General features: G+C 48.8%; 1 protein-coding gene across 2 annotated transcripts in view; it reads right to left on the bottom strand.

Moving 5' to 3' along the window:
* Positions 1–1,340: 1,340 nt before the first annotated feature.
* ergic3 (ERGIC and golgi 3) overlaps positions 1,341–15,415 on the bottom strand; it is a 52,571-nt gene continuing 38,496 nt past the window's right edge. For both annotated transcript variants that reach the window (XM_063040961.1, XM_063040962.1), the window contains 3 exons: positions 8,339–8,475; positions 7,773–7,828; positions 1,341–5,931 (listed from right to left, as the gene is read on the bottom strand). In XM_063040961.1, coding sequence (XP_062897031.1) covers positions 5,852–5,931; positions 7,773–7,828; positions 8,339–8,475 — 273 coding nt within the window. In that variant the 3' untranslated portion in view covers positions 1,341–5,851. The remainder of the gene's footprint in view (positions 5,932–7,772; positions 7,829–8,338; positions 8,476–15,415) is intronic.

Raw genomic sequence — 15,415 nt, 5'->3', positions numbered from 1 at the left:
ATGCAGTCGTCGATGTAGCGAAGGAAAAGTGGGGGACAGATACCAGAATAGGCACGGAACATAGATTGTTCCACAAACCCAACAAAAAGGCAGGCATAGCTAGGACCCATACGGGTGCCCATAGCTACACCTTTAGTTTGGAGGAAGTGGGAGGAGCCAAAGGAGAAATTATTAAGAGTAAGGACCAATTCCGCTAGACGGAGCAGAGTGGTGGTAGAGGGGAACTGATTAGGTCTGGAATCCAAAAAGAAGCGGAGAGCTTTGAGACCTTCCTGATGGGGGACGGAAGTATATAGGGACTGGACATCCATGGTGAAAATAAAGTGGTGGGGGCCAGGGAACTTAAAATCATCGAAAAGTTTAAGAGCGTGAGAAGTGTCACGAACATAGGTCAGAAGGGATTGAACAAAGGGGGATAAAACCGTGTCGAGGTATGCAGAAACAAGTTCGGTGGGGCAGGAGCAAGCTGAGACAATAGGTCTGCCAGGACAGGCAGGTTTGTGGATCTTGGGTAGGAGGTAGAAACGGGAAGTGCGGGGTGTTGGAACTATAAGGTTGGTAGCAGTGGATGGGAGATCCCCTGAGCAGATAAAGTCGGTGATGGTGTGGGAGACAATGGCCTGGTGCTCCTTAGTGGGGTCACGATCGAGGGGTAAATAAGAAGAGGTATCCGCGAGTTGTCGCTGTGCCTCGGCAAGGTAGAGGTCAGTACGCCAGACTACAACAGCACCCCCCTTATCAGCGGGTTTAATAATAAGGTTAGGATTAGTGCGGAGGGAGTGGAGAGCAGAGCGTTCCGAAGGAGTGAGGTTGGAATGGGAACAAGGTGCGGTGAAGTCAAGACGGTTGATGTCCCGTCGGCAGTTAGCGATAAAGAGATCCAGAGCAGGCAGAAGACCAGAGCGGGGTGTCCATGAAGAAGAGGAGGGTTGAAGACAGGAGAAGGGGTCATTGGTGGGGGTGGAAGAGTCCTTGCCGAAGAAGTAGGCTTGGAGACGGAGACGGCGGAAGAAAAGTTCCGCATTGTTGGTAGAATCTCAGGTGGTGACAAGAGGGCGTACAGGAATGAGATATGCCAACTAGTGGAATGGTGCCACAGCAATAACCTGGCACTCAATGTCAGCAAGATGAAAGAGCTGATTGTGGACTTTAGGAAGGGTAAGACTAAGGAACACATACCAATCCTCACAGAGGGATCAGAAGTGGAGAGAGTGAGCAGCTTCAAGTTCCTGGGTGTCAAGATCTCTAAGGACCTAACTTGGTCCCAACATATCGATGCAGTTATAAAGGCGGCAAGACAGTGACTCTGCCATCCGATTTCTTGAACACTACCTCACTGTTTTATTATATATTATTTGTTTTTTTGTACAATTTTTAATCTATTCAATATATGTATACTATATTTGATTTATTTATTTATAACCGTATTACCGTATAACAATTACAGCACGGAAATAAGTCATCTCGGCCCTTCTAGTCTGTGCCAAACTCTTAGTCTCACCTAGTCCCACTGACCTGCATTCAGCCCATAACCCTCCATTCCTTTCCTGTCCATTTATCTATCCAATTTAACTTTAAATGACATCGAACCTGCCTCAACCACTTCTGCTGGAAGCTCATTCCACACAGCTACCACTCTCTGAGTAAAGAAGTTCCCTCTCATGTTACCCCTAAAATTTTGCCCTTTAACTCTCAATTCATGTCCTCTTGTTTGAATCTTCCCCACTCTCAATGGAAAAAGCCTATCCATGTCAACTCTATCTATCCCCCTCATAATTTTAAAAACCTCTACCAAATCCCCCCTCAACCTTCTACATTCCAAAGAACAAAGAACCAACTTGTTCAACCTTTCTCTGTAACTTAGGAGATGAAACCCAGGTAACATTCTAGTAAATCTTCTCTGTACTTTCTCTATTTTGTTGACATCTTTCCTATAATTTGGTGACCAGAACTGTACACAATACTCCAAATTTGGCCTTACCAATGCCTTGTACAATTTCAACATTACATTCCAAGTCCTATACTCAATGCTATGATTTATAAAGGCCAGCATACCAAAAGCTTTCTTCACCACCTTATCCACATGAGATTCCACCTTCAGGGAACTATGCACCATTATTCCTAGATCCCTCTGTTCTACAGCATTCTTCAATGCCCTACCATTTACCCTGTCCTATGTCCTATTTTGATTAGTCCTACCAAAATGTAGCACCTCACATACATCAGCATTAAACTCCATCTGCCATCTTTCAGCCCACTCTTCTAACTGGCCTAAATCTCTCTGCAAGCTTTGAAAACCTACTTCATTATCCACAACTCCACCTATCTTAGTCTCATCTGCAGACTGACTTATCCAATTTACCACCCCATCATCCAGATCATTAATGTATATGACAAACAACATTGGACCCAGTACAGATCCCTGAGGCACACCACTAGTCACCGGCCTCCAATCTGACAAACAGTTATCCACCACTACTCTCTGGCATCTCCCAGGGACAGGGATGGCTGGAGTTTCTGGGAACAATTTGGAAGGTGCAGGATAGATACATCCCAAAAATGAGTAAGTATTCTAAAGAGAGGATGACACCCTGTAGCTGACAAGTCAAAGACAGCATATTAGGAATAGAGGGATATATACTATGGCAAAAAATAGTGGGAAGTTAGAGAATTAGGGAACTCTTAAAAACCAGAAGGCAACTAAAAAACATAAAGAGGAGAAAGATGGAATATGAAGGTATGCTAGCCAATAATATAAAAGAGGATACCAAAACTTTTTCAGATAGATTAAGTGTAAAAGAGAGGCAAGAGCAGATATTGGACTGCTGTAACATGAGAGGCAGTAATGGGAGACAATATGTGCACAGTTGCTATTACCAGGGAGGTGGTGTTTGGGAAGCCAAAAGATCTTAGGGTAGATAAATCATCTAGATTAGATGGACTACATGCCAGGTTCGGAAAGAGGTAGCTGAAGAGACTGTGGAGGCATTAGTAATGATCTTTCAAGAATCACTAGAATCTGGCATGGTTCCTGAGGCCTTGAAAATTGGAAATGTCACTCCATTCTTTAAGGCAGAGAGTCAGATAAAAGGAAATTATAGGCCAGTTAGCCTGACCTCAGTGGCTGAGAACATGGTCTTCATCATTATTAAGGATGAGGTTTTGGGGTACTTGTGACACATGATAAAAAGAGGAAATCTTGCCTGACAAATCGTTTGGAATTATTTGAGGAAGTAACAGGCAAGATAGACAAAGGAGAGTCAGTGGATGTTCTTTACTTGGATTTTCAGGCCTTTGACAAGGTGCCGCACATGAGGCTGGTTAACAAGAGCCCATGGTATTACAGGAAATATACTAGCATGGATAGAAGCTTGGCTGATTGCCAGGACCCATAGAATGGGAATAAAGGGGATACTTTCCTGACTGGCTGCCAGTGACTAGTGGTGTTCCACAGGGATCAGTGTTGAGACCACTTCTTTTTACATTACATGTCAATGATTTGGATGATGGAATTGATGGGTTTCTGCTCCTAAATGTTATTGGTCTTATTAAGGACTCTCACCATCCAGGACATGCCCTCTTCTGACTACTACCATCAGGGAAGAGATATAGGAGCCCAAAGAACCACACTCAATGTTTTAGCAATTGCTTCTTTCCCTCCACCATCAGAATTTCTGAACGATCCATGAACATATTCACACTACCTCATTATTTGTATTTTCCACTATTTATTTACTTTGTAACTTGAAGTCATTTGAAAGTTTGCGTTAAATACAGAACAGTACAACACAGCAACAGGACCTTTGGCCCACAAGTTGTGCTGAACCAGCTAATAAGTAAATTAAAGCCCCCCCCCTCAAAACTAACACCTCCTACCTGCACAATATCCATATCCTCCCTCTTCCTCATCCATATGCCTATCTAAACGACTCTTAAAAGCCTCTAATGTATTTGCCTCTACCAACATACCTGGCAGCACATTGCAGGCAGCCACCACTCCCTGAGTAAAGAACCTACCCCTCTCACCTTCAATGCACGCCCTCTGGAATTAGACATTTCAATCCTGGGAAACAGATACTCCCTGAATACTGTATCTGTCTCTCTCATAATCTTATAAACCTCTATCAGATCTCCCCTCAGCCTCCACCACTCCTCTGTCAGTGGTAATAAACTTAATTCTGATTTGTTGTTCATGGATTTACACCATTTTCTGAATCCTTTTGTTATCCCCAATGGCTTTGTTCCCTACTCGTTACCAACGGATCCAAACAACTTTCCACCTGACATTAAACCAATAGGTCTGTATTTTCCCAGTTGATCCCTCTGTCTCTAGGTCCTGTTCTCCTCCCCAGTACTTGCCTTTCCCCAGTCCCTGGTTTACGACACACACGATGTTAGTGTCATCTCCCTTGATGTCCCACTGGGAGAGCTACAGTCCTGCACCCTCCCACCCAGCTCCTGCAAGTGTCGTGCATGGCAGTGGTTCAGTCCCCAACATGAACATCAAACCTGCGACAGCTGCCTTGTCGGGTTGTGGTGCTTGGACCACAGTGACTGCTTCACCTCACCAACAGCTCATTCAAAAACCACAAGATGAAAAACACACTTGATCTTTAATGTTTTGCTTCTTTCACAGACAGAAAATATTTCTATTCATTCACCAGCCGACCCCCTGCTACCACAGCACCGTCTCCCTTTGCCCTCCCCACTGCTTCACAGACAGGTAGGTAGAGGGAGTGGTATGGCTCTATTAGTAAAAAATGAAACCAAATCCTTAAAGAGGTAACATAAGGTTGGAAGGAATTTATAAAATGCCTATGAGATGGCTCTTTAGAGCAGCTGGGGCCCGCACTTGCTGGAATTTAGAAGAATGGGGGGTGGGGATCTCATTGAAACCTTTGGAATATTAAAAAGCCCAAGTAGAGTAGCTGTTTCTTTTGGTGGAGGAGTCTGGACACAGGACCAAAGGACACAGCCTCAGAATAGAGGGGCGTCCATTTAGAACAGAAATGAAGAGGAATTTCTTTAGCCAGAAGATGGTTAATCTTTGGAATTCATTGCCGTGGATGGCTATGGTATATTAAATTCTCCTCCTGTTTCTTATGTGTTTAATTCCTGCCCACCCCTGCTCTCTCAACCCTTTTGAGTTCTCCAAGGTGGTTGGTGGAAAATCCCCAAGGAGTGACTGCAAAATGGGAATGGCAACAGTTTCTCTGTTACATTTCGCCAGCCTGAGAAACCAGTGAAGAAATCCCTTCATAACAGTCTGTGCCCAGTGAAGGGAGCTCCATGTGCACAGACTAAAAACTGACAAGGTCACAATATTAATTTAAAATATAAATATATTTTAAATTGCAGATCTTGCTGCTGGGTGGGAACTCCTGGCTGTTTTTGGATTCAGGGATCTTGGTCGGCTCTGCTTCACCAACACTGATCAGATATCGAGCACCAGGCCTTCTGCGGGGCCAGGCTTGGGGGGGTGGGGGGGTGGTGTGTTGGGGAGGAGAGCGGAAGGCTCCTATGTGCATTGGGGCAGGGCAGGACAGGGAAGGGGCACAACAGGGAGTGACCGTTGTCAGTGACAAGGAGATGGCAGGCAGGGGCAGTAATGCGTGTAGTGGGGAGGGACAAATATGGGAATGAGGGATTATCAGAATTAATCCTCCATCTTTTGAGATCAGACACACAAGTAAACCTGCTCACCACAATTTATAAGTTACAGTTGCTTAACAATACCAGAATATCAGCCAGTGTAAAGTGTGGGTTGAAGTCCGTTCAGTAAAGCCAGCTTATCAGGGACTCCAACGAGATATTGCCACAGTCCATGCAGCACAGCCCTCCTCAGCACCAGCTACGAGGCTTTCCCAAGCTCAATCTTCCTCTGGATGGCCCGGGCAGAGTGATAGATCAACGAATCAACCAGGCTGGACACTGGAAGAGAGGCAGAGAGTCACAGCATGGCCATCCCAAAGTCGTTGTGTGCCCAGCATCTGGGCACAAAAGCACTGACAATGTGAGTCAGTGTGTCGGCTCAGCACTGGCAGTGTGGGTCTGTTTGTGTGTGCGTGTTGGGGGGGGGGGTCAAGCACTGGCAGTGAGAGTCAATGTGGTGGTTCAGCACTGGCAGTGGGAGTGCATGTGGCAGTTCAGTACAGGCAGTGCGATGGTTCAGCACTGGCAGTGAGTCAGTTCAGCACTGGCGGTGCCGGTCAGCGCCGGCAGTGTGGGTGGGTGTGTGGCCGGTCAGTGCCGGCAGTGTGGGTGGGCGTGTGGCCGGATAGCGCCGGCAGTGTGGGTGGGTGTGTGGCCGGATAGCGCCGGCAGTGTGGGTGGGCGTGTGGCCGGATAGCGCCGGCAGTGTGGGTGGGTGTGTGGCCGGTCAGTGCCGGCAGTGTGGGTGGGCGTGTGGCCGGATAGCGCCGGCAGTGTGGGTGGGCGTGTGGCCGGTCAGTGCCGGCAGTGTGGGTGGGTGTGTGGCCGGATAGCGCCGGCAGTGTGGGTGGGTGTGTGGCCGGTCAGTGCCGGCAGTGTGGGTGGGCGTGTGGCCGGTCAGTGCCGGCAGTGTGGGTGGGCGTGTGGCCGGTCAGCGCCGGCAGTGTGGGTGGGCGTGTGGCCGGATAGCGCCGGCAGTGTGGGTGGGCGTGTGGCCGGATAGCGCCGGCAGTGTGGGTGGGCGTGTGGCCGGATAGCGCCGGCAGTGTGGGTGGGCGTGTGGCCGGTCAGCGCCGGCAGTGTGGGTGGGCGTGTGGCCGGATAGCGCCGGCAGTGTGGGTGGGCGTGTGGCTGAATAGCACCGGCAGTGTGGGTGGGTGTGTGGCCGGTCAGCGCCGGCAGTGTGGTTGGGCGTGTGGCCGGATAGCGCCGGCAGTGTGGGTGGGTGTGTGGCCGGTCAGTGCCGGCAGTGTGGGTGGGTGTGTGGCCGGTCAGCGCCGGCAGTGTGGGTGGGTGTGTGGCCGGTCAGCGCCGGCAGTGTGGGTGGGTGTGTGGCCGGTCAACGCCGGCAGTGTGGGTGGGTGTGTGGCCGGTCAGCGCCGGCAGTGTGGGTGGGCGTGTGGCCGGTCAGCGCCGGCAGTGTGGGTGGGCGTGTGGCCGGATAGCGCCGGCAGTGTGGGTGGGCGTGTGGCCGGTCAGCGCCGGCAGTGTGGGTGGGCGTGTGGCCGGTCAGCGCCGGCAGTGTGGTTGGGCGTGTGGCCGGATAGCGCCGGCAGTGTGGGTGGGCGTGTGGCCGGTCAGCGCCGGCAGTGTGGTTGGGCGTGTGGCCGGATAGCGCCGGCAGTGTGGGTGGGTGTGTGGCCGGTCAGCGCCGGCAGTGTGGGTGGGCGTGTGGCCGGTCAGCGCCGGCAGTGTGGGTGGGCGTGTGGCCGGTCAACGCCGGCACTGCGGCACAGTTTGTCAGTTCAGCACTGGCAGTGGGTCAGTGCGGCAGTTCAGCACTGGCAGTGTGGGCCAGTGTGCTGGATCAGCACCAACAGTATGGCAGTTCAGTACTGGCAGTGTGACTGTGTCGGCCCAGCACTGGCAGTGTGTGTGATGTGTCAGCATTGGCAATGCACATCCACGGGGGGCGGTCCAGCACTGGCAGTGAGAGTCAGTGTGGCAGCTCAGCACTGGCAGTGTGGGTCTGTGTGGCAGTTCAGATGGTGCGTGTAGGACAACACATGTAACTACACTTCCTATGAGTAGAGACCGGACATGCATATCACTAACACGGCAGCCCGGTACACCTGGACTACGGTGCACAGTGTGTGTGTATATCCCTGCAGCAGCAGTACCTGTGAAAACCCCTCCGATGATGGCACAGACACCAGTCAGAAAGTGGGTGAATGATCTGTAACAGAACACAGGTTAGTGTTCACATCACCATGGTCCATTTCACTTGCAGACAGTGACCATCCCACACTCCCATGCTGCAGTTTAGTACTCCCAGCAACTACCCCAGCCTCGCACTCCTAACCATCATACCTTAGTCCTGCACTTTCATCCCTAGTGATCCTTAGTGACTGACCTGCATTCCCAGAATCTCTCCCACATTCCCACCGTACATCCCTCAATTTACCCTCCTGTGCAGCGCTCCCAGAGAGCGTCCCACATTCCTGTACCCTCTCAATGTCCGTCCCTTGACCTACCCACTCCTAGTGACTGTCCCACACTCCGTCTCCATCCCTCAGTCCTGTGTACCCCTGGTGACCGTTCGCGTTCCCAATGACAGTCACTGCACTCCTGCACACTGTGTTTGTCCCTCAGTCCCATACTCCCATCCAGCACTCCTAGTGACGGCCCCACACTCCTAGTGTCCATCTCATGATCCTGCACTGCAGCCATACCAGCAGCCACAGACCTGTGTTTCTCTGTGAACTTCACCATCATAGGGGAGAGCTCGTACAGCACAAAGACTCCCGGCAGCCCCTGGTCACCAATCAAGCCGTTGGCCACCTTCTCATGGCGTGTTACTGAGAACTGGTTGGTCCTTACCACCTGGGGAAAGGATGGAGGTCGGGGTTAGGGGCAGAAAGCTGACAGTTTGGTGAGGGCACTCCCACTACCACAGTGTGTGTTACCCAGAGGTCAGGTTTCACCATGGCTGCTGTGGGCTTGAATCATTTTGTGACCCACAATTAAACAAGATCACAGTGGTTAGTGTAATGCGTTACAGCACAAGCACTAGGGCTTCAATTCCACAGGACCATAAGATATAGGAGCAGAATTAGGACACGTGGCCCATCATCCACTCTGCCTTTTCATATAGCTGATCCATTCTTCTGCTCAGCCCCAGTGTCCTGCCTTCCCCCATCCCTTCACTCAAGACCATACCCCATAAGACATTGGAGCAGAATTAGGCCATCGAGTCTGCTCAATCATTCAGCCCCATTCCCCGGCCTTCTCCCTATAACCTTTGATGCCGTGTCTAATGAAGAACCTATCAAGCTCTGCCTTAAATACACTCAATGATCTGTCCTCCACAGCTGCCTGTGGTAACAAATTCCACAAATTCACCATTCTCTAGCTAAAGAAATTTCTCCACATCTCTGTTTTAAATGGACGCCCCTCTATCCTGAGGCTGTGCCCTCTTGTCTCCCCCACCATGGGAAACATCCTTTCCACATCTACGCTGTCTGGGCCTTTCAATATTCGAAAGGTTTCAGTGAGATCCCCCCTCCCATCCTTCTCAGTTCCAGTGAGTACAGACCCAGAGCCATCAAACGTTCCTCGTATGATAACCCTTTCATTCCCAGTATCTTCCTTGTGAACCTTCTCTAAACCCTCTCCAATGACAGCAAATTAAATCACGTTTAATTTCTTGTTTTAGTCCACAGTTAGGCTCAGTTTTTTCCTATTCTTGCTTTTCTTCCATCTTGACATCTTTTCTCAGAGAGGAGCCTAAAACTGTTCACAATACTCAAGGTGACGCCTCTCCAGTACATTAAAAAGCTTCAACATCACATCTCTGCTCTTGTATTCTTGACTTCTTGAAATGAATGCTAACATTGCATTTGCCTTCCTCACCATTGACTCTACCTGCAAGTTAACTTTTAGCATGTTCTGCACAAGGACTGCCAAGTCCCTTTGCATCTCAGATTTTTTAATTTTCTCCCCATTCAGAAAATAGTCTGCACATTTATTTCTCCTACCAAAGTGCATGACCATGCATTTTCAAACATTGTATTTCATTTGCCACTTGCTTGCCCATTCTCCTAATCTGTCTAAGTCCTTCTGCATCCTACTTGTTTCCTCAACACTACTTGCCCCTCCACCAATCTTTGTATCTTCTGCAAACTTGGCAGCAAGGCCATCTATTTCATCAGCTAAATCATTTATATACAGCATAAGAAGTGGTCCCAACACTGACCCCTGTGGAACACCACTAGTCACTGGCAGCCAACCAGAAAAGGATCCTTTTATTCCGATTCGCTCCCTCCTACCAATCAGCCAATGCTCTAATCATGTTTGGAGCTTTCCTGTAATACCATAGGCTCTTAACTTGGTAAGCAGTCTCATGTGTGGCACCTCGTCAAAGGCCTTCTGAAAGTGTAAATATACAACATTCACTACATTCCCTTTATCTATCCTACTTGTAATCTCAAAGAATTCCAACAAGTTCGTCAGGCAAAATTTTCCCTTAAGGAAGCCATGCTGACTTTGTCCTATCTTGTCCTGTGTCACCAAGTACTCCATCAGCTCGTCCTTAACAATTGACTCTCACATCTTCCCAACCACTGAGGTCAGGCTAACTGGCTAATTTCCTTTCTGCTGCCTTCCTCCTTTCTTAAAGAGTGGAGTGACATTTGCAATTTTCCAGTCCTCTGGCACCATACCAGAGTCCAATGATTTTTGGAAGATTATTTCTAATGCCTCCACAATCTCTACCACTACCTCTTTCAGAACCTTAGGGTGCAATTCATCTGGTCCAGGTGACACACGTACCCTTACACCTTTCAGCTTTTTGAGCACCTTCTCTCTTGTGTAGTAACTGCACTCACTTCTCTTCTCTCACACCCTTCAACATCTGGTATACTGCTCGTGTCTTCCACAGTGAAGACTGATGCAAAATACTCATTTAGTTCATCTGCCATCTTCTTGGCCTCCGCTATTATTTCTTCCCACGTCTGTCTGTAAGGAGTTTGTATGTTCTCCTCCTCCTCACATTCCATATGGATGAATAAGTTGTGGGCATACTACGGTGCTATGGCAACCCTTGTGAGCTGCCCCCCAGCACATCCTCAAACTGTTGGCTGTTGAAGCAGATAATGTATTTCACTGTAGGTTTCATATGCACAAGAGATTCTGCAGCTGCTGAAAACTCAGGGCAACACACAAACACTGGAGGGACTCAGATGGCCAGGATTGATGAAATGTCTTGGCCTGAAACGTCCATTGATTATTCCTCTCCATAGATGCTGCCTGACATGCTGAGTTCCTCCAGCATTCTGTGTGTTTCACTGCACGTTTCGATGTAAATTCTACAAGTAAAACTAATAGAGTCATCCAACACTACAGCACAGAAACAGGCCCTTCAGTCCATCTAGTCCATGCTAAACCATTTAAACTGCCTACTCCCATCAACCTGCAAACATACCACAGCCCTTTGTACCCCTAATATCCATGTACCTAACCAAACTTCTCTCAAACACTGAAATCGAGCTTGCATGTACCACTTGTGCTGGTAGCTCTTCCACACTCTCATGATCTCCAGTAAAGAAGTTTCCTCTCATGTTCCCCTTAAACTTACCTTTCACCCTTAACCCATGACCTCTGGTTGTACTCCCATCCAACCTCAGTGGAAAAAGCCCGCTTACATTAACGATACCTATGCCCCTCATAATTCGCATACCTCTATCAAATCTCCCCTCATTCTCCTACGCTCCAAGGAATAAAGCTCTAAACTATTCAATCTTTCCTTATAACTCAGGTCCTCCAGTCCCAGCAACATCCTTGTAAATTTTCCCTGTACTCTTTCAACCTTATTAACATCTTTCCTGTAGATGACCAAAACTGTTCATAATACTCCAAATGAAGCCTCACCAATGTCTTTTAGAACTTCAATGTAACATCCCACCTCCTGTACTTGATACCTTGATTTACGAAGGTCAATGTGCCAAAAGCTTTCTTTACCTGTGACGCCACTTTCAATGAATTATGGACCTGTATCCTCAGATCCCTATCATTCACTGCAGAAGATCTATCTTGCACTTATCTGCATTAAAGTCCATCCGCCACTTTCAGTTCATTTTTCCAGCTGGTCCAGATCCTGTTGCAAGCTCTGCTAAACTTCCTCTCTGTCCACTACACCCCCAATCTTGATGCAAATTGGCAGATCCAGTTGTGTTGCTTCGTATGGCAGATGTTTTTCTCTTCACACTTTTAACTGTTTTTCGTCAAGCCACTCCTCCAGCTTGTGGCCGCATCAGTGGAGCACGGCAAAGTGGTCTTGGAGCTTGTAGAGTCCGGTAAGCTTTTCAAACATGATGGACTCGGCACTGCAAACACAGTCCTTTTCACTCTGGGTGACAACCAAGCCAGTATACATCGAAAAACTGGCTTGATTTTTGATGAAATGTGGCCCGGGGAGGGGTTGCAGACTCAAGTCTGTCCATTCAGGAGCCAGTTAATCACTGACGACAAACAGCAATGGACCCAGCACCAATCCCTGTGGCATTCCACTAGTCACAGGCCTCCAGTCAGAGAGGCAACCCTCTACTCACACTCTCTGGCTTCTCCCACAAAGCCAATGTCTAGTATACTATAAACAACAGGAATTCTGCAGATGCTGGAAATTCAAGCAACATACATCAAAGTTGCTGGTGAACGCAGCAGGCCAAGCAGCATCTATAGGAAGAGGCGCAGTCGACGTTTCAGGCCGAGACCCTTTGTCAGGACTAACTGAAGGAAGAGTGAGTAAGGGATTTGAAAGCTGGAAGGGGAGGGGGAGATGCAAAATGATAGGAGAAGACAGGAGGGGGAGGGATAGAGCCGAGAGCTGGACAGGTGATAGGCAAAATGGGATACGAGAGGATCATGGGACAGGAGGTCCGGGAAGAAAGACAGGGGGGGGGGGTGACCCAGAGGATGGGCAAGAGGTATATTCAGAGGGACCGAGGGAGAAAAAGGAGAGTGAGAGAAAGAATGTGTGCATAAAAATGAGTAACAGATGGGGTACGAGGGGGAGGTGGGGCCTTAGCGGAAGTTAGATAAGTCGATGTTCATGCCATCAGGTTGGAGGCTACCCAGACGGAATATAAGGTGTTGTTCCTCCAACCTGAGTGTGGCTTCATCTTTACAGTAGAGGAGGCCGTGGATTGACATGTCAGAATGGGAATGGGATGTGGAATTAAAATGTCTGGCCACTGGGAGATCCTGCTTTCTCTGGCGGACAGAGCGTAGATGTTTAGCAAAGCGGTCTCCCAGTCTGCGTCAGGTCTCACCAATATATAAAAGGCCACATCGGGAGCACCGGACGCAGTACATCACTCCAGTCGACTCACAGGTGAAGTGATGCCTCACCTGGAAGGACTGTTTGGGGCCCTGAATGGTGGTAAGGGAGGAAGTGTAAGGGCATGTGTAGCACTTGTTCCGCTTACACGGATAAGTGCCAGGAGGGAGATCAGTGGGGAGTGATGGGGGGGACGAATGGACAAGGGAGTTGTGTAGGGAGCGATCCCTGCGGAATGCAGAGAGAGGGGGGGAGGGGAAGATGTGCTTAGTGGTGGGATCCCGTTGGAGGTGGCGGAAGTTACGAAGAATAATATGTTGGACCCGGAGGCTGGTGGGATGGTAGGTGAGGACCAGGGGAACCCTATTCCTAGTGGGGTGGTGGGAGGATGGAGTGAGAGCAGATGTACGTGAAATGGGGGAGATGCGTTTAAGAGCAGAGTTGATAGTGGAGGAAGGGAAGCCCCTTTCTTTAAAAAATGAAGACATCTCCCTCGTCCTAAAATGAAAAGCCTCATCCTGAGAGCAGATGCGGCGGAGACGGAGGAATTGCGAGAAGGGGATGGCGTTTTTGCAAGAGACAGGGTGAGAAGAGGAATAGTCCAGATAGCTGTGAGAGTCAGTAGGCTTATAGTAGACATCAGTGGATAAGCTGTCTCCAGAGACAGAGACAGAAAGATCTAGAAAGGGGAGGGAGATGTCGGAAATGGACCAGGTAAACTTGAGGGCAGGGTGAAAGTTGGAGGCAAAGTTAATAAAGTCAACGAGTTCTGCATGCGTGCAGGAAGCAGCGCCAATGCAGTCGTCGATGTAGCGAAGGAAAAGTGGGGGACAGATACCAGAATAGGCACGGAACATAGATTGTTCCACAAACCCAACAAAAAGACAGGCATAGCTAGGACCCATGCGGGTGCCCATAGCTACACCTTTAGTTTGGAGGAAATGGGAGGAGCAAAAGGAGAAACTATTAAGAGTAAGGACTAATTCCGCTAGACGGAGCAGAGTGGTGGTAGAGGGGAACTGATTAGGTCTGGAATCCAAAAAGAAGCGTAGAGCTTTGAGACCTTCCTGATGGGGGATGGAAGTATATAAGGACTGGACATCCATGGTGAAAATAAAGCGGTGGGGGCCAGGGAACTTAAAATCATCGAAAAGTTTAAGAGCGTGAGAAGTGTCACGAACATAGGTCGGAAGGGATTGAACAAGGGGTGATAAAACAGTGTCGAGGTATGCAGAAACAAGTTCGGTGGGGCAGGAGCAAGCTGAGACAATAGGTCGGCCAGGACAGGCAGGTTTGTGGATCTTGGGTAGGAGGTAGAAACGGGAAGTGCGGGGTGTGGGAACTATAAGGTTGGTAGCAGTGGATGGGAGATCCCCTGAGCGGATAAAGTCGGTGATGGTGTGGGAGACAATGGCCTGGTGCTCCTTAGTGGGGTCACGATCGAGGGGTAAATAAGAGGAGGTATCCGCGAGTTGTCGCTGCGCCTCGGCAAGGTAGAGGTCTAGTATACTATCTTGTCTTGAATGCTGAATGTCTGAATCTTCTGGACCAACTTTGCATGTGGGACCTTGTCAAATGCCAAATGTAGACAACACTCACTGCCTTGGCTTTATCCACTTTCCTGGCAATTTCCTTGTAAAATTCTACAAGATTGGTTAGACATGATGTACCATGCTGAAGCCATTATGATCATCCCCGATCTGTCCACTTCTATCCAAATACTCATATATCCAGTCCTTTAAAATACTTCCAATAACTTTCTCACTACTGATGTCAGGCTCACCGGCCTATAACTTCCTGGTTTATTTTTAGAACCTTTCTTAAACAGCATTGGGTATCCGCCAATCCTCTGATACCTGAAGTGTTGCTGAGGATGATTTGAATATCCCTGCAATTTCTACACTGGCCTCCCATAGGGTCTGAGGGACAACTTGTCAGGTCCTGGGGATTTATCCACCCTAATTTGTCTCCTCCTCTGTAACACGTATGGGGTCCATGACCTTGGTGCTGCTTTGCCTCACCTCCACAGACTCTGTGTCCCTCTCCTGAGGAAATACTGATTCAAAAATTCCATGAAAGGTTTCCCCCCATCTCTTTTGGCTCCATGCATGGATTACCATTCTGATCTTCCAGAGGTCCAATTTTGTCCCTTGAAGTCCTTTTACTCTTAATATATCTGTAGAATATCCTGGGATTCTCCTCCTTGTTTGCTAGGGCAAACACATGCCTTCTTTTAGCTCTCCTGAATTATTTCTTTAATCTCTTCAGATTACCAACAACTCTGTGACGGTGACATTCTGCAGGGGATGAAGCCTCCTACTGCCCTCACTTGGCCTGGCACGAGGTTCCAACATTACAACATTAGCAAACAGGCCATCTGGCCCCTTGCTTCTGCTCCGTTGTTCACTCAGCTGGTCCTCAACTTCAGCACCGCTTCCTACCCAGGTCCCAGATGACTGGAGAACTAATCTTGTTCCATTATCTACA

This window comes from Mobula hypostoma, chromosome 2 (genome assembly GCF_963921235.1).
Source record: "Mobula hypostoma chromosome 2, sMobHyp1.1, whole genome shotgun sequence".
NCBI classification, from domain to species: Eukaryota; Metazoa; Chordata; class Chondrichthyes; order Myliobatiformes; family Myliobatidae; genus Mobula; species Mobula hypostoma.
This window is presented reverse-complemented; position numbering and strand designations above follow the sequence as displayed.